This window comes from Oculina patagonica, chromosome 12, assembly GCF_052425735.1.
Source record: "Oculina patagonica isolate OP01 chromosome 12, crgOcupat, whole genome shotgun sequence".
In the NCBI taxonomy this organism is placed as follows: Eukaryota; Metazoa; Cnidaria; class Anthozoa; order Scleractinia; family Oculinidae; genus Oculina; species Oculina patagonica.
The window spans coordinates 27,599,506-27,622,704 of record NC_135769.1 but is presented as its reverse complement, the minus strand read 5'-3'; the positions used below and the strand labels follow the sequence as shown (position 1 = coordinate 27,622,704).

The following is a 23,199-nucleotide window of genomic DNA, read 5'->3' as shown; positions in this document are numbered from 1 at the left end:
GAACCGAGAAATTTTGGGGGTCGCCGCCAACCCCGTACGTACGCACGGATTAGGCCTGGGGACGAGGAGGTTTCCCACCCGTGGCTAAAGAAAAGTGAGGAAATTACAAACAGCAAATAAAGCTCGCAGGGCAAGACAAAATATTGACAACGGGTAAAATTACTCAGCGACACTACCCAGCAAAAAATATGAGAGGTTTATTATCCAACTGCTCTATTTTGTTTGTCTTTTTTCATGTGTGAGTGTATCTAAACCTCTATGCCCCTTTACGCAACAAAATGTGGCTCTCATTTAATCGATACACGGTTAAATTTTAATTTTATTGGTCTCTGGTCGCATTTTTCGTAACCGTAGATCAAGAAATTGACGACTGGATGATGTGGACGTTTCAGCTAAATCTAAACGAAGCTATGACGTGAAAACGCGGGAAAATTTGTTGCGCGGTGTTCACTGTGTAGGCTGAATGAAACCACGAGTAAAAAGAGCGACAAATAACTTTCTTACTGAAATATTTCTTCAACAATGTCTTCAAAAGTCATCTTTATTCCGTGAAATTGCGAAAAGCAAAAATGGTTTACGAGGAGTCCAGAGATAATTGCGAATGATATTCCTTGTGCAAGTCCAGTTTTCTTGTTTCTGTTTCTGTCCAGTTTTCTTGTTTCTCCGCTTTTTAGCTTGCCTATAGCTATATATTACATTATCCTTTTCATCCGGAACCCTAAAATATCAACCCAACCAAAAAAGTGGTAGGGCTATAGCCCTACCAGCCCTCCCCCTCCGCGGTCCCTGGATGTTGATTGTTAATGAAATTGAAGAAAAGGTCAGCATCCCGTTCCGAGTTGAAAAGGCAAAAAGTGTATGTATATGGTATTTATAATGTACCCAATGTGGTATTTATAATGTACCCCGAGAGTCTTTGCTTACTTGAGATACTCTGCTTACTTGAGATACTTTGCTTACTTGAGATACTCTGCTTACTTGAGATACTTTGCTTACTTGAGATACTCTGCTTACTTGAGATACTTTGCTTACTTGAGATTCTTTGCTTACTCGAGACTCAAGTAACCCAAGCACCTCAAGTAATCAAAGTATCTCGAGTAAGCAAAGAATCTCGAGTAAGCAGAGTATCTCAAGTAAGCAAAGTATATCAAGTAAGCAAAGTACTCTCGGGGTATACCACATTGGGTACATTATAAATACCATATATGAAGTACCTACCAAAGCGGTAAATACAAAGATGGCGGGTCAGATGGCGGCTGGGTTGGCGGCTGACCACCAGGTAAACTCTCAACAGAAATTTAGTGATTTTAGCCAAATCACAACGATTTGGAAAGCAGATTTTGCAGAGAGAACTTTTTCCTTTGATGTATTTTAGGATCAGATCTATCAAAGGCGGCTGGAACTTCACACAACAGTGTTTGCAGTGGCGTTTTCGCCATGTGGCAACTATTTGGCGGCGTGCAATAACTTCGGACAAATTGCTGTTTTTAGGTATTTCTGGTTTACTTTCTTACTTTTTCATTTCATCAGGGTTGTAGAGATTTTTTCCTTTTTAAAGGAATAACAAAAAGAGCTTGCAGTTTTATATAGTATACGCGTTTTGCTAAAGTTTTAATGTCATGGGAACAGAGGGGAGAGGGAGTGGGGGGCTGCACCATTTTGATTTTATATCCACACCTCCTCTATTGATGAGGTAACTCAAAATTTACCCCTACGAAAAACAAAAGATCAAAGTGCCGACATGATACCCCCCTTCAAAAATAATCCAATTTTTTAAAACCCCTTCAGAAAAAAGCCAACTTTTCCCTAACCCCTTCAGAAATATAAAATGGAATGGCCCATAACTCCCACAAAGAATGATATTATGTCATGAAGCACAAGCCTTACCTGACTCAAGATTACATAAATATAATATTGCACAATGGTTTATTAATTTTTTTAGTATTGTTTCTGCTTTGGCACCTGACACATCGTCTGACAAGAAAAGGCCAATAATATTTTTTCAAGGTGAGCATCTCTGAAAGTCAAAGGTCTATACATATATCGAGTGCTTAAAGTCACTTCTCATGTGGCATGATCTAACTTTTTATGGGGGTTATCTGACTGGAAGTGATTTGACTATGTGGCATTCAGGCTGTATATCCAAAACAACACCATGAAATATTACATGTAATGCACCTATCAATGTAAAGCTACAGGGTGGGGGAGGGGGGGGGGGGGGGAGATGGAATGGCTGGTTGTAGTAAAGATTTGAACTAAGCTGTAAATTAATATTGGCAACATCGGGAGTGCTGGTTCCATCTCCCAAGCCAATGGTTCATGTTAAAAGTGCTTGACAATCTGAATATTAAGTAATATATAATTTTGTTAGAAACTCCCCTAATTGACTGTTTGCTTGAAATCTCATTTCAGGTGATGCTCATGCTGGCCCAATTTACAGTCTGATCTCAACCGACCAATTTCTCATCAGGTATCCAACTATCATACTTACTTTATAAAGTGCCACCCACAAATCAGCGCCACAACCCTGAATAATAATGAAGGTTCATTTGAGACAGTGTTCCTCAAATGATTTGCAGATCAATGCATCTATGCCAACTCTCCTGGATTATCCGGGAGTCTCCTGAATACAGGCCGAATCTCCCGGTCTCCCGTACGGGTCGTCAAATCTCCGGGATACGAAGGAAAGTTCTTAAAAATGCGTGTTTTCACGCTTATTTTGGCCAAATCTGGGAGAAAATTTTAAAATATTTGACGCTTTTTTGTGGATCACTCGGCGAAGCTCTATTTTTTGTGCCGTTTTGGACGTTGAGAAGAGGTATCTTCGTGCAAAATTGGTGGTCTCCCAGATCTCGATTTTTTTAGGTTCACCGTTGGCATCTCTGTAAATGTCATGTTCAACATAACATGGTGTGCTAGAATGTTACGCTGTTTTTACCTAGGATTGCCATTTAGACAAAGTAGAGTTTGGATAGTATGATTGTTTTTGTTGATTGTTTGTAAATCTGCTTGTAGTGGTGGTTCATCTGAAATACGTGGATGGCGATGGAATGAAATCCTTGACAAAACAGAGGTGACTTTATGATCTGGTTGAAGGAATCTATTTAACAACTGTAACATTAGATGGAAAATGATATTGAATTGGCAGGGATATAAAAAATATGAGGAAGGCGGAAAAAATAACCACCTAAAAGACTGTGTCTTGTTAGATTTTTTTGTTTTAATGTGACCCAAATATTAGGTCTGTGATCAAGAAAATTTCAACCACAGGTTGGAAATCTTAGCTACATCCCTGAATTGGCCATTCCTTTTTTCTCAAAGAAAGTTCCAAATAAGTGATCATGTGTGTAAGTAAAGGAAAAGAGAGTGAGGGCAATCAATGGTGGAGTGGGCATGGTCTGTGCTACTCAGTGATTAGTAGCTAGACCTTGCATTTGAAGTACTACGATTTCCAGTTGAGTAAGGCACAAACAAAGTTTGGTGACGAGGTTTCAACGTTACAACGGCATTGTTGTCAAGGACATTTCCACTGTCGTTACAGGTACTGACCGCCATTGTTCTTTTACACAAGGAGGACCTCTCAGTAAACAAAGCAATTTCTTGATTGGCTAATTTCGATCCAAGATGGCATCAGTTTTAATTGAGCAATTTTTTGATTGGCTAACTTTTTGAAATTTCAATCCGAAATGGTGTCAGCTTTACGAAGCGCCAAATGTTCTTCATTTCAGTTCGTGAGTTATTCATTTTGCACTTGAGAAAGATATAATATTTAAAGCTGAAGGAATTCTTTAAGCCGCTAGAAAATTCTTGGAGTTGGAAAACGATTTAATTTCAGTTGAACAGTAACTCTAACGAGGAAGGTAAAGTGATGCACGTTGAACGTAACATTAACTCTCAACACAGATCTGTTACACTCGATATAAAACAGCTAAGCTATAATATATTTCATTGTTTGTTTCTTTTATCATTGTCTCTGTGTATATATATATATTTTTTTTAAACCGTAATAAAGTGTTGCTAACAATATTTACAAATAGTTACAAATGCAAATTTGTTATCAATGGAAACAGAGAAAGTTGCCCTTGATAACAATGCCGTTGTAACGTTGAAACCTCTTCACCAAATGTTGTTTGTGCCTTACTCAACTGCAAATCGTAGTAACATCTTCAGAATCAAGTCACAGTGTTCATTGTACATAATTATACTACATGTAGCTCTGACATATCCCTTCTATTACAATTTTGTAATTTTTCATACTTCAGTCTCCGTCACCTGCCTGGACGTTACAGCCCCCTGCAAGTAGGTAAGTCTGATAATTACATCCGATCCAGGGGCGCGGGGGGGGGGGGGAGAAATACTCCTAGTTGCTTAATGCTGCAGACACGTAGGATAAGCTAATGGCGGTATGGGCCACTTTTAAATTGACTCGACACAGACTATACCTGTTCTGCCCACAGTCACTTTTCAGTTCCTATAAACTGCCCCTTTAAATAGGAGACCACTATGCATGCGACCATTTATCTTCTGATTTTTTTGAATGAAAAGTATACTTGTTTGTAAATGGCATTGATGAATTTAATATAAAAGCTGATTGTATTCATTTGATTGTGGTTCATTTTTTTAAGGACTTCACTGGATGTACCTGAAACAAATGCCTTAGCATTCGCTGATGAGGTAGGTATATAAGTCCACAACCTTGGTATTTTTAGGCGTTACTTCTAATTAAAAGTTGTTTCCTTTTTTAACATAAAATTAATGATTAACAAACCTTGAAACAAAATGGATCGAGACATGACCTTTTGATTGCAGTGAAATATGATAGAGCAGAGTTGTTTGCGTGTTATTGAAAGGCACTATAAACTTAATGCTTAAAAGACTACAGATCAATATTAATAATTATAATAATTAAAATAATAATAATAATAATAATAATAGAAAGGTTCTTATTTACAAGTGAATTTAAAATTCACAATGCACTAGGTTAAACATGATTAAAAGAATAAAATGGTAAAAGTTAAAAATTGATGTTTAAATACAGAAATTCAGTTTTAAGTTAAAAATAAGTTAACAATTTTCTTTTATTACTGTCATAAGGGCTTAATTTTTACACTTTCCTCATAGGACAACACTCTTTTCTCAGGCTGTGGAGACAACAATATTTATATGTGGGACCTGAAGTCAAGAACATGTAAGGTACTGTAATGCACAAAACCCCCGGGTGGGGGGACTCCTATATGAAACGGACGGGGATGCTCGTCGGAAATTTTGAAAAGAACCCCTAAAAGAGACCAATCTGGGTGTGGCTCAAGCTTTTCTTGACCCCTAAAAGATACCAGAAAAACTAAGAATAGAATTTATATTAATTTGTATATTTCTTCATGTGTAACCCTAAACGGGACCATTATGGCTTTAAATATTGGCGTTTTGCCCGGAACACCCTAAGCGAGACCAAACATCCGAAATTGACACCCCTAAGCGAGACGACGAGCATCCCCGTCACTTTCATATGCGAGTCCCCCCCGGGACAAAACCCCCTCCCACTCCACCCCTCATATGGGTCAGTGAGTGTTCTACTGAATACATTATCCTGCTGGTATCACTAACCTTAAGGCACCTTTGAAGTGAAATAAGTGAAAGGCAAGCACCCAGGACACCAACATTTCTGACCCTTGCAATACTTGATGTTTTTACAGGTATTAGAGCGGTTTTCACTTGAGTGTCGAAAGTAAATTGCGTTTGCTTTGGTTTTGAATTACTACGCTTAGTGACTGGCTTAAAAATCTCGCGCCACTTTCTTAGCCAATCAGAAGTAAAACCAAAACCAATCGTGACTAGTTCACGCACGTTTTCCCGCACTTCGTGACAGCTACATGTATTATTTGCTTCCAGTTTTGATTGGTTCACTGGATTGTCTGTGTCCTTTGTGATTGGCCAGAGTAATAACTTTGGTTTTGGTTTTACGACACTCAATTGAAAACTGCTCTATGTCCTAAAAAATTGACAATTAATTTTGCAAAGGAATCAGAGAGTGAAATGGTTACTTGCACTTAAACCTGAAGTTACAAATTGATGCTCAGAAAAAATAAATGAAAGCAATTACTTTTGTTTCACTGATTGTAATACCTTTTCTTTATGAATGGATTCAAGTTGGGAGGGGTAGCCTGTTTTAGGCTCTTGGTAGATGGGGAAGAGTGAAAATCGCAGACGAGCGAGGAAAAAAATTAAGGGAACAAAGGCAATTGAGGAAGGAGAGCCTGAAAGAATTTCTTTAACAACATTCTTCCGCCCACTTTTACGATAACAAGGCATTGAAAATTAAGTTTTTCCTCGTTCACCCATGTTTTTCGATATCCCCCCAAAACCGAGAGCCTTGAACAGACAGGGGAAGAGGGAGGGGGTTTAAATTCCTGCTTCCTGTGCATTTTACAGTTTGTTTTTCTGGCTCCCAGCCGTTCCTTAGTGGTTCCTGCCTTTTTCTACTATTCCTACTAGTAATCGTTCTCACTATAAAGCTGCCCCCGCCTTTTTATAATTTGTTTTTTGTCGCCTTTAATTATTAATGCCGATGGACTGCACAATTAGGCTTCTTTTTTACTGTGTCATGCGGAATTTCTTGTTGTGTGACACCGTTACGTCCTAAAAATATCGAAGTCGAATTATATTACCTAGCGCGCATTACCTAGCGGAAATAACACATAACACATTATTCGTGATGACAACACACTTGTAAGCTTATTCCTGGGCTTATAACATTCAAAATAAACTTACAATAATTTCCAGGCCAAAAAGCCTAAAAAATTCCACGAGTAACAAAATATGGCACAAGATTCGAGAAAACAACCCACTCTTTGGATCAAATAATCTGACAGTTTGTTAGCAAAACGAATTACGTTGTACCTTGTACTACATGACAAAGTTCACGCTTTTGTTTATTACTCGTTGTAACTTGTAAGATGTATACGATACAACAAACCTCCGAAAGCAAACCTTACAAATGTAACGCTTAGGTAGCCGGCACGTAGCCAAGAACACGAAACCAATTGCTCGAAATCTTTCAACGTATTACTAACATTTGCTCCAAATATCACTTAACACAACCAAAGCAGAGAAACCGCTCGAACAAATCTGTGAACACGCGTAGGCCAAAACCGGAAAAACCCTGCGGGGGCAATAAATTTTTGCAGAATATTATACAATGTTGCAAACTTTTTCCTAATTTCTCCCAGTTCCCCGCCAACTTGGGAGTCCCGCTTCCCACCCATTTTTTTTCCTACATGTATCTCCTGTATCCATCTCCCCAGCATTCAAATCTGTTGTATGTAAATGTCATTGTAGGTCATGTTGACTTCACTCTTTGGAATCAAAGGCCTGTGGGTGACATTTTGTTTCATTTTTATTCCAGAATACCCTCGCAGGTCACACAGATTATGTCCATTGTCTTAGCCTCAGAACAAAAAGCAATCAGTGTGTCAGTGGATCAGAAGACGGCACTGTGAGATTATGGGGTATGAAACTCACAAATAAGGGTGACCCTATTCGGCGGAATGGTGATAGAATTGCCCTAACCAACAAATAAAATCTTACCACAAGCAAACCGCAAGGTTATCTAAACTAAACCGGAATGAAAGCTAACCACAAGCAAACCGGGGTGAAATTTAATCACAAGCAAACTGGGGTGAAGCTAACTGCAAGCATAATTAGTGACATTCTGTCATTGCGCCATTTCGCCGAATAGTGTCCCCCACAAATTAAGTTACCGGTCAATTTTAACAAAGATTTAATTAAAAAGTGGGCACAGAGTTACTGCTAACATGTACCTTCTACTATTTGCATTTTTTTTTTTCAGATTATAGAGTTAGCGGATCAATGACGGATATGATAGAACCCTGCAAAAACGAGGTACAATTTAAAATAAATGCACTTATCATTAAGATAGTAGCACTAGAAAAAAGGTAATTGAGATAATTTCTTTGTATATAATAAATAACTATAATCATAATGAGTTAATTAATTAACTATAATGAGTTAATTAAAATGGGTGATAGTCTTGTGGATGGTTTTATTTTGTGGCGAAGTCTATGACACGTACAACTCAGAGACCTTTCATGATCACGGTGTTGCTGGGCAAACTACTGAGAAAAAGTATTGTTAGCAACAAAATATAATTTAAATCTTCTCTTTGCATACATACTGACTATTTTTTTTATGAAGAGGGATGGCCATATGTATATTCTAAACTTACAGCAAGGATCGAGCCCAAAAAAATGACCACTTTTAATTTATTCACATTTTTTTGTGCAGTCATTATCCAATCAGAAGCCATGGACAGTTTCCTGTGACATCTGATTGGTTAAAATCAGCACAAAATAATGCAAATAAATTAAAAGTGGTCACACTTTTGGGCTCATTGCTGTAATTATGCTATGGAATGCTCAATTTGAGGAACTCTTGTAAACAAGACAGTGGGGGTGCTCAGCCTGATGCATTCAAGGAAACACAGTATTTATATTTGTTTATGGCACCTATATTGAACAAATGTACACAAAAGGGTTTTCTTCTTTAAATTTTCTTTACTTAGGATGTAAACAGACCACAGTTAGGCTCATGGATAGGATGTGTTACTGTTGATGAGAGTGAGGACTGGCTGGTGAGTGAATGTCGATTGAGCACTTTCCCAATCGATACAATTGTGACCTCTCATGCAAAAACGTTCCTTACGGCTTGCCGTTTTGACACGGATAGCCGTATTTTGCTGTTCAGTAGTCGTGTGAACAGGTTGAGATGCCGTTCGCGCCATGCAATCTATCCATGTGCAACAAAATTACATCCATGCAGCCATGCGCGGATCCTGAAAGGAACCTTTTTGCCTGAGAAGTCACAATTTGTGAACTCATAATTATATCATATCATGTGACTCTGAAGTTGAAGAGCCATCAATTATAATTGTGTTGTTCAAGGAAAATATCTATACCTCCCCAATGAAGGGTTTTTTGGTTTAAACCCACCTCACCCCTCCAGAAATTCCAGTTCAGCTTATACATTCCTTTGAAATTTTGGCATTTGATACCCCCCACCCCCAGAATTTCTAATGACCTTTCTGTGGGGTGGGTGATATATATTCTGGAACCACACATTACGTGGCTGTACGACTTAACCTTGAAGTAAAGAATCAATGAGAGTGGATTGAAATCTACCTATCACGACCCACAGATATGACCCAAGAGGCTTAATTTTGAAATAATTTGTTGAACTGAGATTCTGTTTCCTCTTTCCTAAGAGGACTGCTTACAACAATAGATGATTGGTGGCAGCAGAAAAAAAAAGTGATGGTTGAGATTTTAATTTCACAGTGAAAAAAAAAAGGAGTAACTACATTAGCGAGCTTTAGATTTGACTATGAGACAGTAATAAGTCAAGTACGACTTTGGAATTTTGAGAAATTTGTATCTTGTGAACAATAACTCTTTCCTGTTGCTGACTAACACATAAATAAACATTAGGGATAAGTGTGGTGTGATGAGAAATTATATATATTATGAGGCACACAAATTTGGTTTGAAAAATTGTACTTGTACTCAATCTCACACTCGTAAGTCCAATCTAAAGTCGCTATTGTATAGTTACAATGTGTATAATTTATCAAAAGTTCATTTTTTTCCAAGAAGGTTAAAGGTTGATCAGCTTCTTGGGGTAAGGGGTGTATTGTAAATGATGTAAGTGTTTATCCTGATCACTTTCTCACACTCACTGCAGGTATGTGGTGGCGGTCCTTCACTTTCTGTGTGGCATTTGAGGTCCATGGCTTGTACAAGTGTTTTAAAAACAGCATCAACTCAGCAAGCTGCCCTCTTTCATGACGACATTGTAAGTAACAGCTTCAACACATTTTCAGTCTCCTTCTGATTTCTAAAGATGACATTTGGAGTGGATTTTCAGATCATTTGATTTGTGGGGGTATCTGACTGAAATGGAATTGCTCTCCAGTCTCTCCCCTAGCATCAGGTTTCCCATATTATCAATTTAAATTAATCAGTTTTTCTTTGTATTGATTTCAAGATACTATCTGCTGGATCAGAACCAAAAGTCTTCCACTGGCAGCTGAATGGTGATCCTAAAACGCAAGTGCCCTGCACTCCAACCTCGGTTTTCACCATCCAAGTAAACAATAAATCTCCAAAAAATAAGGTAAGGGGACAGTTTTGTAATGGAAGCACAGCCTAACATATACAGCTGCCTCTAATTAATAAGTAAATATATAATAATAATAATAATAATAATAATAATAATAATAATAATAATAATAATAATAATAATAATAATAATAATAATAATAATAATAACAATAATAATAATAATGATTTACAAGGACACAAGGTGGTTTTCAGGGGGTCCTTTCACAGGGCACAGAGGAGTCAAGTTTGTCCATAATTCAAAATCTCTACCGTGCAAAACGACCTTCAAAGCGATCGTGTAAGCGTACGTGATACTTGTTTACAGATCGTCTGGTGATATCGTATTCGTACCCTCATGCGACATCCGCAGTCAGCAATGTTTTTGGGCGTTACCAGAGAGACCAGCAGTAAGAAAGAGAGCAAGGGACGAAAGCTATTTGAGGCAATATTCCGATCCTTCGTTACTCGCTCAAAATCAAACGAAACGATCTCATTTTTTAACATGTGGGTTCAGACTAGTATTCTCTCCCCATACGCTGTAAGAAAATCTTCAAACAAGCCGTTTAAGCTGTATTTCGGGGGACGAGTTTTAGGCAGTTAAAAATTCGTTTTCGTACCAGTATCCTTCTTTACCGCCGCCTGGTTAGCTCAGTTGGTAGAGCGCCGGACTGCTGTGCGGGAGGTCGTGGGTTCGAACCCCAGACCGGACCAACACTCAGGGTCTTAAAATAACTGAGGAGAATGTGCTGCCTTTGTAATTACATCTGCAAATGGTTAGACATTCTAGTCTTCTCGGAAAAGGACGATAAACCGTAGGTCCCGTCTCCTGTGTCTTCAGTCTTCTAACAGGGGACGTTAAAGAACCCACACACTATTCGCAAAGAGTAGGGCACGAAGCTCCCGGTGTTGTGGTCTGGCCTTTACAATTGTATCCTAAAAAATTACAGTATATGTAAAGCGCATTTGAACATATACACATGAAAAATGCGCTATATAAATACATTATCATTATTATCATTAATGTGGACCGGAGGATACTGGTGGCGGAAATGCGTCACGAGACATGCGATGTTGCAATAAAATAGCTTCCATAATATGTTTCACAAGTAACTTACTATATATACCATTTTGATAAGAAAACCTTGTTTTCCACTTTCAATTTCTTCGGATTGCATTGATCCTCGTCTGGTAAATTTCGCTTTTCCCGGAGAGCACTATTCATATTTTGAATCTTACCGCCGGTCGAAAGATCAGCTGTTGTTTTGAATTTCGGATTATTTACGGTTGATTTCATCTGTCACAGCATGGATCTACACACGACTTCCGTTTCCGCCACCAGTATGCTTCGGGCGACATCGAGCCGATCACGTGGTATAATGTTTCGTCCCTTGTCTCCTTTTCTTCTCGGCACTTCGTGCCTCGTCGGAAAGCTTCTCCGAAAAAAAATCGTCGCCCTTTGGGCGACGATATTTTCGCCCCAGGCGACCATTGTCAGAATAGGATCCTGCCAGACAATCTGTAAACAAAGTATCGCATGACGGCACTGTATCACGTACGCTTACACGATCGCTTTGAAGGTCGTTTTGCACGGTAGAGCTAGAGATTTTGAATTGCGGACACACTTGACTCCTCTGTGCCCTGTGGTCCTTTAAAATAAAAATCTAATAAATTGATATACAATTAATTTAATGATTCAAAATCAAAATCAAGCTTGGCAATTCAGTAATAAAACCTCTGTTAAAAACCTGGGGTAAAAAGTGATTGAGTAAAACCCGAGCTTCTTTGTAGCCATGAGAAACAGCAGTGTTATCAGGCTATGCAAAACACTGCTTTATTTTTCATGAAATCTACGATACACAGTATTTACATCTGTTCTCTCTTTTTCTACAGGTTCTTGCAGTTGGTGGAAGTTCTGCAGATATTGATGTTTTTACAAACTTTGGTTATAAAGCCCTTTCCTTAAAATTTTCTAAAAAAAAGCCAACTTTGTTACTCACTTCTAAGAGTAGCAGTGTTTTTGATTATGATTTGTACCATGGCAACTGAAATTGACTATCTTACAGTTACACATGAATTTTTGACCAAATAAAAAAAAATGTGAGAAATGCAGCGACAGAGTGGACACCGTAACTTACACTGGCAAGAAACCACATATTTGAAATACCAACTCTACCCTAACATCAATTTTTGGATAGTTGCAGTTTTCAGTGATATGCGAACTCTGAAATTCAATTCTCAACCAATGGTGTACACTTTTTTTGCTGCCATCAATCATCTTAGCGGACCTCTAAGGGAAACAGAAGTTCACTTCAACCGGGTGAAAGGGTCACATCAGTCAGTTGTGATTGGTAGATTTTGATCCATTTTGTTTGTTTTTGTTTTCCATGGTTCGTTAGCCGTCACCATAATTATGATTAACGGCAGCAAAAAATGCAATCGTTAGTTGGATTTTGAATTTCAGAGTTCGCATTTATAACTTTTAATGTGGCCATTACCATTAATGAAAGCTAACTGTAAAACTGCAGACTAACCAGAGTCAGAGTGCTATTCAGACTAACTGGAGTGGAAGTCTTCAAATAGTTCAATTTAATGATGTTTCATAATTCACTTTTATAAATTTGTCCTTCTTTTTAAATGGCGTTTTAATTTTTGTAGATTTTTAGCTACAGGCCACAATGTAAACTACCATGATGCTGGTAATTGTGTTTCTTTCCAATAAAAATGTTTATTATTATTACGATTATTAATAATGATACAAGAAGGACAATGTGTCTGATCTAATTTTCTGTGAATTTAAAAGCCGGAGTTCTGCTAGGAGGATAAAGTTTACATTGTACATGCATTTGCCGTTTTCATACTAGACAAACAAGCCATTTGAGATGGATAACTTGTTCAGCGTAAAAGAGAACTGGGAACAAGAACAGTGGGTTTTAGACATTGACAACTTTGATATTGAAGCCTTTACATGATTAAAAACTTTAATACACGGCAATGAAAAAACTTGTTTACATGAATATGTTATAACTGTACAAAACTCCTCATATATTAAGTTGATGCATGCCTCAATTATTACTGATTTATAAGCTTGCATATTAATGAAATATTTACAGCTACATGTATTGCAAAACAGTATTATGGCTCTGCCTCATAAAAAAACTTTAACACCATTCATAATTTTTCAATATACATAATAAATTAATAAAAAACTCCAGCCACAATGTAATCAATTCCTTTAGATCTAACTGCTTTCAGCTGCATTAATTTAAACAATTATTTAGTTTTTCATAGACTAGTACAGGATCCTCTTTCGGTGCAATCTCGCATGACATTGTTCTATAACTATATCCATGATTTTCCTATATCACCACTAATATCCATATAGCTTGCATTTATAAACGTCCTTATCAGCACATTCTCTGGTCCTATCAAAGTATATGAAGTAGCCGTCTTTTCGTTGAAGTTTCTTTACATAGCCATTATGGGGCCAGCGGTCCTAAACGAACAAACAAATGAACTATAAGTAAATGCAAACTGTCTCATTATTTGAAATGAATATATGAAATTCATATATTTGTACTGCGGATGTACATTTTAAGCAAATGAAGGATCATCGCAGTAATGTACTCAACTTAAGCAGTTGAGAAAAACAAGCCTGAAAAAAATTCATGCTTGAACGGGAATTGAACCCATGACCTCTGCGATACTAGTGCAGCGCTCTAACCAACTGAGCTATCAAGCCAACTGGGAGCTGGTCACTTGTGAGTTCGTAATATACCCGTGGATGAAGAAGATATGGAATGAATATATAAAATTCATATATTTGTACTGCGGATATACATTTTAAGCAAATGAAGGATCATCGCAACTGCTTAAGTTGAGTACATTACTGCTAGTCCTTCATTTGCTTAAAATGTATATCCGCAGTACAAATATATGAATTTTTTATATATTCATTTCATATCTTCTCCATCCACGGGTATATTGCGAACCCACAAGTGACCAGTTCCCAGTTGGCTTGATAGCTCAGTTGGTTAGAGCGCTGCACTAGTATCGCTAGTATTTGCTTAAAATGTCTCATTATTGTATGAACAAAGCTGTTAAAAGACTTTAGAACACATTTTACACAAGGTTTCAGTGTTACCCCAGTTTGAAGAACTTAGGGCCCGGACGCACTGGATTGACAAAATTTGTTTGGCTCTACCAAAAATCTCGACAAATTTTGTCTCTACCAAATTTTGAATTTGGCAATCATGGACGCACTTGCAAACACCAAATTATTTGATAACCACAAAGTGTCAGTCATGTTAAAACTGTACACCTTCGATAACCGGTTCCGTTCGCTGAAAAGAGTCTTACGTTCCCGCCGATAAGAGCCGTATTTTTCGCCTTTAGTACAATTCAATAGTCTCAACTCGCCGCGCTTTCATTTTGATCAGCAGCGGTACTTGTACTCGGGCGGTTTGAAAATTGTGCCAAGCCAGGAGTACTGCGAGCCGGATATATATTGTTGTGTGAGTCGATTGTCATTGTATCTTAGCCGTCCTCCATGTTCGCAGCTCAATTGTCGAGAAAAAATAAAATATTTTGGCAGACAACTAGCGAGATCAAATATACTTGTTTGACGTTTTCTTTAAGATTAAGTAATTAATGTTAATTGAAAAATCTGTCAGTTTTGACGCTTGACAAAAATTTGTCCTGCTCTGAGGCAGGACGACGGCGCCTTTGAAGTTTGGTGAGGCTTGACAAAATTTGGTAGATCTAAAAATCACCGGGCGCATTTGTCTCACGGAACTGGTGACAGATTTTTTCGCAAAATAAACAAAAATTTGCCCAGTGCGTCCGGGCCCTTAGCTGGTAAATTTTTTCACCGGAAATACCCCCACCCCACCCTACTCAAATTTCAGTTTATCTTTGTGGGGACGAAGAAGTCACCTTCATAACAAGAATAATTTAATTTATAATTTTGGCTTTAGTTTACGCCAAAGGTATGGAAGAAAGTCGTTTTATTTGTATAAAGTTATAAAGTCATCAGTACAAAGCATGGATCGAAGCTCAAAATTCGACATTTCCGGCAACTTGTACGAAATTCACGGAAAGTTTTATGGCACTTACGGGTTCCTTCTGCTTGACATCCCGATATTCATGAACATCTCTGTAACCAGCGATTTGAAATCTGTAAGCTGGAATATAGAGACAACAAAGCAACAGTTTAGTTGCATCAGAAATGAAACATTTGCTTGTAGTTATTTGGAAGACGGTTTGATAGCGACTCAATTTTCACACGGGTTTTTAAGACTTACCTTCTTCAACTTCCTCACTCCAGCGCTTTGGCCTTGAAACTGACTTCGGTCTTGAAGGTTGAGCAATTGGAGATACGACAGATGCCATTTTGTTTGATTCTAAAAGTAAATGAGAATGTTTTTAGTCGGGTAAAATGCTACTTGTATTAGAAAGAAGCATCCAATTTCGTTTCGCTTACAATTTATATAAAATTTAACTGATACCACACGAAAGGCGAGAACTACATTTAGCGGCCAATTCTTAGTATTAAAGTTGTAAATTGCCTTGAAGTTGAATGTGAAAAGTCAAGGAAATGCCTTCCTTTAGTTTTAAAACACAAAACTGCTACTGCATGGCGCTTGGAACTTTGCAACGTGTACAAAATGTCTGCCGATCACGAAAACGTAATTGTGATGGTAAATTTGCGCAAAAGCACTTCCTTCGACAGAAATAACTCGAATTATAACGGACACAAACTCGGCACAACTTACCTAGCAGATCTCTCTTCTCAAATGGTATTCAAACGACGAAATGTTCTATGATAAACTGTTTGAAATGTTTTGCTCTCGCTATGCAACAGATGTCTGTCTGCCGACTGATTGGCTTACCGCTGGTTACCATAACGACAGGAAAAAACAAGTTGATTAACTTTGAGCCCACAAGCTGGTCAGCTGTTCTCCGTTGGAGTGATAAACAAACATGGCGGACGGAGCAGAACGGACGTAAAAATTCGTAAAGCTAAGAAAGATGGATTTTCTTTTAATGGCGTTTTTGTATACAATTTTTTTCGTGGGCCTATCGTACATTGTTTTTGCCGGAAGATCTGAGTATCATCGAAGTGGTTTGGTTGGTTTGCTTCGAAGAAACTTATTTTCTGTGAGTCAGCTAGACTGATTATTTTTAACTTTTTCCATAGTCGCAGATGTCCTTTATTAAGACATCAATATGCACAATATATCTCAGATGCTTATTTTAGAAAATTATCTCCCATGATTTCTAAGAAAATATTTCACGAAAATAACTTTGACTTTTATAATACGCTAACGTTTGAAAAATACATGTACTTTCACCAGGTTGGCCATTTAATCAAGTCTGCTTTTAAAAAGTGTATTCCTGCGCCTGTTACTCGTTTAATTGGCAACGTCACCACTTACCTTCTGTTTACAAGGTATATGTGTAGATGTTACATATGCATATTTTTTAGTTACATTACGAACATCATAAGCTTACATGTCACTCACTGCCCATTGTGCCCATTGGCACGTAGGGCAGTGACAAAGGTCCTCCACTACTGTCTGTCTTTGGCCAGTTGTTGGATGGTGTTCCAGCTTTGGTTTAAGCCCTCAATTAAGCTTACATGTACCTCAACTCTTTTTTAACAAACACTATTATACTCTCCAGGGGGGGGGGGGTACTCCCCCAAAATACCTATATGGTGGGTATGTGTCGCCCAACGGTGTCATGATTTTGGCCTCCTGATCTTGAACGGGGTATCCATTCTAGAGACGATTCCTTGAATGGGGTATGATATTTTCAAACACAGGAAAGTTTAATACTATCAGCAACCAAAACGGAATGTTAAAAACTGACCTGTTTCTAGAACAGGGTATCATTTTGAATGTAAATTATTTCTTTAATAAGGTGCTACTTTGGAGACCCAGGTGGCTCATACCCACCCAAAACATACGTGAGTACCCCCCTACCCCCGTATACTCCCAGCATTTTTTTAAAGAACCCCACTATTTTGTAGTGGTATCCTTTGGAAAAGCAGCTGGCCAGAACTGTTTTCGAAAAATAGCCACCAGATATATATAATTACAGCAGATCACTCAGGCTCAGTTAGATTCCAAATCTTTACAGGAGGCAACCTCGATCCCAGGGATTAATTCTTGCAAATAACCTGGTATGCTAATATGAACAAACCTGAAACTCAGGTGGACAGTGGAGCAAGAAAAAATTCTTTTTTTGGCTTTTTGAAAAGTAGACATAATAAGCTACAAAAAATGCAATCTTTTTTACTTCATAGGCACTTTAAAATAGATAAAAGGTATGAAGGGAGTGGGAGTTTTTCTACCCCCCTCCTGGGTGGGATGCTAGCAGCATATATTTTGCAGACATATACATTTCAGGATATATATTTCGCTGAAATACACCTGGGTGAAGAGAGGCAATGTAAGAGTTAAAGGTCTCGCCCAAGAACACAATACAGCAACACCATTCAGGAAGCAAAATTGGACTACTTGATTTGGAGTCTAGTGCAATTCATTAAACCAACATGCCTCTTAAAATAGATTTAGCATTTAACTTACATCATAAAATACAGTATTAACCCATGTGTAAGGTTCTTGTATTATGGGGTACCTATTGACATTTTGGGCTAAGTAGGTTCTTAGGTTCTTAATTTTTACAGAGTAAACATTGTTGTTGATTATCAGAAAATAGTATAAAATCTGGTCTGTTCTTCATTATACATATTTATTAATGTACCCATGTTGCCAAAAGTCCAACAACATTATTTGATCAATGATACAGTACTGTATAAAAAATGTATCTTTCCATCAAGAACTGGTTTTTGGTAAAAAAAATATAAATAAAATAGTTAAACCCCACATACAAAAACCTGTTGAAATTTGCTTGGCTAAACAGGTTCTTATATTTTGGGGTATTAAGAAAGCAAATTTCTGCCAGAAGGTTCTTAATTCCTTAGGTTCTTACACACGAGTTACTGTACTGCAAAAAATTTTAGCTTCAATTTTATTTTTATTATATGTTTTCTTTCAGGAATCCCTGCATCCAGTTATTTTATGGCTTTATTGTCACAGGAGGGACTGCTATATACACCTTCAAAGTCATCCCTTACTTTGATAAAATTAATATATTTAGCATTATTACCTATATCCTTATAGCCATCAATGTGACTCTGTTTTGGATTTGTTCGACAAGTGAGCCTGGTATCATTACTGCATTACATCACGCTGATTACATGAATGACTATGAGCCTGATGGTGTATACTACACATTGCCAGAATGTTACACTTGCAAGCTTATTAAGCCGGCGAGGTCAAAACACTGCTGTAAGTACAGGCCTGGGGGGAGTCCCCTATAGAAATGATGGGAATGCTTGTCAGAAAATTTCGAAAACACCCCTCAGTAAAGGCACCAGAATCTCATTTTGTGTGCAGAACCCAAATTTATTTTTATCCCTAAAAGGTACCAATTCTAAAACAACAAATTAACTGGCACTGGTTATTTGATGACTGGATGGCTGTTTTCAAGTAAACAATTCAAAAAATAAAGTTATTTGCATAACAAATACACTGTTACTGTTGCCGTCATAATACTCAGATTAATAACCTTAAAAGCTCCTTAAAGGTCCTGCAACAACACTAGCGGCAGTCATTTTAGGTTTTAGCACCTGTATAGCGGTACCAATCTACAAATTGTAATTGCCCCTAAAAGGTACAACAAGCATCCCCTTCATTTTTAATGGGGAGTCACCCCCTGGGAGTACAGGTAGTTGCTGTTTGTACCAGTAGCCTAGAATGAAAATTGTGAGACACCAGTCGCAGTAGTGAAAAAGATCAATTACAATGGTTGTACTGTTGTCTCTATGGTCTGGATAAAAGTGTAGGATGTCGAATGGTTCTGTGATTCTTTATTTCAACTGTGGGTGAACAGGGGCTAAACAAAAAAATATGTGGTTTGGACTAAATTTTACAAATGCAGGAATTTGGATTATTTTCATGTGCCAGTATCAGCAATGAGTGCATTTAAGTTGATGTGATTCAGTGGAAATTTAAAGGCTGACGTTTTATGATTGGTTAGATTGAGATATTGAGGTAAATAAGTTAATGCCTTATGCCTGAGGAGGGGTAGGAGTTTGTAGGGTCCTGTAGTACAATTTTTTACAAGGTGTTGTTCCAGAAAATATCCATACCCCTCCCACGGAAGGTTTTATGGTTTGGATCCCCAGTCAACCCCAGTGAAATTCCAGTAAACCCTCATACTTTCCTTTAAAAAATTTGGCTTTTGAGACCCCCCACCCCCTCGAAATTTCCAATGACCTCTCATGGGGTGGGTATGGATATTTTCTGGAACTACACATTACACAAACTGTTTTGATTTGTGAAACATGTTTTTTTTATCAGCACTTTGTGATGTGTGTGTGAGCCGATTCGACCATCACTGCTCATGGGTGAACAACTGCATTGGCAAGAAAAACTACAAGTTCTTTTGGTGCTTCATTACAAGTTCAGCGGTGCTGTGTGTGTATGTAACATTTGTGGTGGTTGTTGTATTTGCGTATATTGTGATGTCAGACGGCTTAATCAACATGCAGTATGTGGATGATGAGGGGAAGCATTATCAAGTTGGAATCAGGTTCCTCTCTCAGGTAATTTTGATAAACCCTCTCACTTACAAGAATACCATTTGAAATTAAAAAGTCTGAATGCTAATGAGATGCACGTTCCTCATGACAGGCATCACAAAGTGTCCTTATTAATAAAAATTCACCAAAACACACCAAATTTTGACAAATATGAAGTAATATGGAAATGTCAAATAACACAGTCAAACATGAAGTACTCATTAAACAATACCTGCGTTCAATCCTGGACATAAGTGCCGGGGGGGGGGGGGACTGTAATGGGGTTGCCTTTTCAAGCACACACTTTTCCAGGATTTTGAGAGTAAATGTTTATGGTAAGCAAATGTACCAGAATGTTTATAGTGTAGTTGTAAAGTAAAGTGTTCTTCATTCTTCGTTCAGTTTATTAAATGTGTCAATTCATTTTACAATGACTTAGTTAAAAGGATTTATATGGGAGATGCAAAAACAGAAAGTGACTAAGCTGGGGACGTGAAAATTACATTACCCAAAAGTGACTAAGATGGGGTCTGTAATTGGCCATAGAATATGACTATAATGGGGTAGGGGTCCCAGGGGGGGTACTCCAGGATCCAAGTGACGGGGATGTGCGAAGGATTTTGTTAGGGTCGAAATTTTCGATTCCGGGATTTTTCTGGGTAGGAGAATTTGGCAGGTATTTTTTTGGGTGACTCGATTTAAATAGGGGATTTTTTTGGGTATTAAAATCAAACTAAAGTGCCTTGGCGCGGCCTTGGCAATTTAGGGGTAATTTGACTAGGGATTTTTTTGGGCGTTTTTTTTGGTCCAGGGATTTTTTTGCGTAATGTCGGGAGACTAAGGGATTTTTTTGGGTCCTGAGTTTTGCCTCCATTCGATCATCCCCGTCACTTTGATCCCGGAGTACCCCCCCTGGGGTAGGGGGTACTGAGAGGCCAGCGGCACATACCCAACAAAGATTGACCCAAGCACCCCCTCCCCCGGTACTGCTTAGCCAATAGGGCGTTAAAATCTAAACTGACCTCTGTTAAAGGGACTATGTCACGGGGATTTGTGAGTGGTAGGCAACTTTGGCCCATGAAAAACATTGTCTTTGAACATTTAACGGAAGACATAACCTTTATTTGGGGATAGAAATCAAACTTCGGCTATAAAAATCGATTGTTTTGAAGGCGCGCAAAAACATCTTAAAAACGTTAGCTAACGTTTTTAAATTGCAATCCATTTCGAACCGAGCAATCCGCAGCCAAACACACTTTTTAACAGTTTTAGTGCGCTAAAATAGCAATTGCTAATGAAAATGGACTGTTAGTTTTAGGTTTCCTACAACACAAAATATATATTTGGGCTGTTCAGAAATCTATTAAAATCCGTGACATATTCCCTTTAAGATGTACAGGAAGTAGTTGTCAGAACCAATTGGAAATTAAGCGCAAGTTGAACCTGCGTACAAACAAACGCAATAGCCATTTAAATGCTACTACGCATGTTGCAATTAAGTACTTGGAGTAAACAGAAAAACTTGCGTTGGGTTGCCAAACAGGGAAAAGCTTGCGTTGACTTGCGTGCAAAATTTAATCTCGACCAAAGTGAACGCAAGTCAACGCAAGTGCACGCTAGTCCTGGCCAAACGGAGATGCAAGTGGACGCAAGTTGAAAACATGCGTCTACTTGCGTCTCCGTTTGGCCAGGCCTTTAGAAGTGAAAAAATATTCAGGCAACGCCCATTAAACGGGGCTGGTACCTTTTTGACGAGGGGTCTTATTCCCCTCCCCTCCCCAGCCCCGAGGGATTTTACCACCGCCTTTCTTGGAGACGCAAAACTAACGAGGCGGAAGGTTATAAAGTTTATCATGTGTTTATAAAAAACTGGGCAAAAAATGCGTCTCAAAGTGAGTAGATAAATGCAAGTTATGTTAGTTTTCATTTATTGATGGGCGAAATTAAAGTCTGAAACTCTTTGAGTTTCAATCAATAGATAAATAAATCTACTTTGTTTAACAAGGGTTGTACGTAACAGTCCTGCGACTGACAAACCTGTGGTCCTCGGATTCCCGATCGAATTGGAATTTAGACGTGTTGTTTTTTGTGGAGAGAGGAAAACCGGAGAACCCGGCGAAAAACCCTCATAGCAAGGACGCGAACCAACAACAAACGCAACCCACATATGACGCCGAGTTCGGGAATCCCGGGCCACGTTGGTGGGAGGCGAGCGCTCTTACCACTGCGCTATCCCTGCTTCCCCATGCACTATCCCTGCTACGCCAGTTTTTCACGAAGGTATTCCAAAATGGCGCTTGCTTATCAGTACACGAGATTGTTTACAACAAACTTTGTTTGTTTGTTTTCGTTGCAGTTCTTGCTGGTTCGCCATTCTTTGCTGGCTATACTCTTCCTCACTGTGTTGTTCTTTGGTGTGGCTATGTCTGGATTCTCGTTGTTTCACCTCTATCTTGTTCTCACAAATCAGACCACAAACGAATTTAACAAGCGTTGTTTTGGAAAAACCCAGACCAAGACATCTCGTCAGGCAAAAATTACCACATCTCGGACTGAAACAACGACGGGTAGAACTTCAAAAAGAAGAACTTCAGGCAATAAAAATGCGTCTTCAACTATTTTGACTAAAGCCACTGCAGAGAAAACACAATCATCGCGGAATAGAACGCCATATAACAGAGGGATCTGGAGAAACATTGCTGAAGTATTGCGAGGATAGTATTTGAAGGAATAAAAAATGCGAGCGAGCTTTGCGAAGGTATATCTTGTATGTAAAGTTGTTGAAAATATTTTGTCTCATCGTCAATAGCGCACGAATTGTATTATATTTAATTTCTTTAGTTATTTTTTTGAATGAGAACATTGTAGAAAAAGCCATAAATAAATAAATAAAAAGCAATTTTCAAGGATATTACAATCCATTTTCGTGTATTGCGCAAATTGTGACAACATTTTGGCCATTTTCATTTATTTATGGGTTGCTGTCATTTGTTGAGTACATTTCAACAAAATAAAAGCATTGTAGTTGGTTTTCCTTCTATCTAGAAATATATTTTTGCTTTCCGAAATCTTTTACAAATTATTTCAGTCATGATTTAAGCACACGAGAAATGCCAGTAAAACTGAGTCGGTAAAAATTTTAACTTCAAACAAACATGCACATGAATCGATTGAAAAATGTGGAGGGGGACATTGGGGGCGGGGGGGGGGGGGGTGGATGGGCTGAATACTGCATCACTGCAAAACTTTGCAAATATCGCAATACCCCCTCCCCCCCCCCCCCAAATTGGAAAATACCGCAATTTCATAGCATTCCTGCATAACTGGCGGATTCATTGACGCATGGGCAAAAAAAGAAGCAAAAACGAGAGGTTGGAC

The 23,199-nt window shown here is 38.3% G+C and overlaps 3 protein-coding genes across 4 annotated transcripts; 2 read left to right on the top strand and 1 right to left on the bottom strand.

Moving 5' to 3' along the window:
- The first annotated feature begins 1,230 nt into the window (after positions 1 to 1,230).
- LOC144632835 (THO complex subunit 6 homolog) lies at positions 1,231 to 12,906 on the top strand. Of its 2 annotated transcripts, none has more exons than XM_078491576.1 (14): positions 1,231 to 1,279; positions 1,376 to 1,491; positions 1,943 to 2,007; positions 2,413 to 2,470; positions 3,016 to 3,073; positions 4,263 to 4,303; positions 4,626 to 4,674; positions 5,122 to 5,193; positions 7,403 to 7,505; positions 7,847 to 7,899; positions 8,579 to 8,647; positions 9,754 to 9,864; positions 10,057 to 10,185; positions 12,063 to 12,906. In XM_078491576.1, exons 1-14 carry the CDS (start codon positions 1,238 to 1,240, stop codon positions 12,216 to 12,218), a joined length of 1,122 nt encoding a protein of 373 aa, XP_078347702.1. In that variant the 5' UTR covers positions 1,231 to 1,237; the 3' UTR covers positions 12,219 to 12,906. The 2 variants fall into 2 exon arrangements, with proteins under 2 accessions (XP_078347702.1, XP_078347703.1); XM_078491577.1 differs by having other exon boundaries at positions 1,943 to 2,009; positions 2,421 to 2,470.
- A 553-nt stretch (positions 12,907 to 13,459) lies between these two features.
- LOC144632856 (meiosis expressed gene 1 protein homolog) lies at positions 13,460 to 16,079 on the bottom strand. Its single transcript, XM_078491603.1, has 4 exons — positions 15,944 to 16,079; positions 15,473 to 15,571; positions 15,285 to 15,352; positions 13,460 to 13,665 (listed from the first exon to the last, which is right to left on the bottom strand). Exons 2-4 carry the CDS (start codon positions 15,558 to 15,560, stop codon positions 13,540 to 13,542), a joined length of 282 nt encoding a protein of 93 aa, XP_078347729.1. The 5' UTR covers positions 15,561 to 15,571; positions 15,944 to 16,079; the 3' UTR covers positions 13,460 to 13,539.
- Positions 16,080 to 16,188: 109 nt separating this feature from the next.
- Positions 16,189 to 22,986, top strand: LOC144632833 (palmitoyltransferase ZDHHC4-like). The gene is made up of 5 exons (XM_078491575.1): positions 16,189 to 16,328; positions 16,526 to 16,620; positions 18,234 to 18,526; positions 19,601 to 19,845; positions 22,178 to 22,986. Exons 1-5 carry the CDS (start codon positions 16,200 to 16,202, stop codon positions 22,538 to 22,540), a joined length of 1,125 nt encoding a protein of 374 aa, XP_078347701.1. The 5' UTR covers positions 16,189 to 16,199; the 3' UTR covers positions 22,541 to 22,986.
- The last annotated feature ends 213 nt before the right edge of the window (positions 22,987 to 23,199 follow it).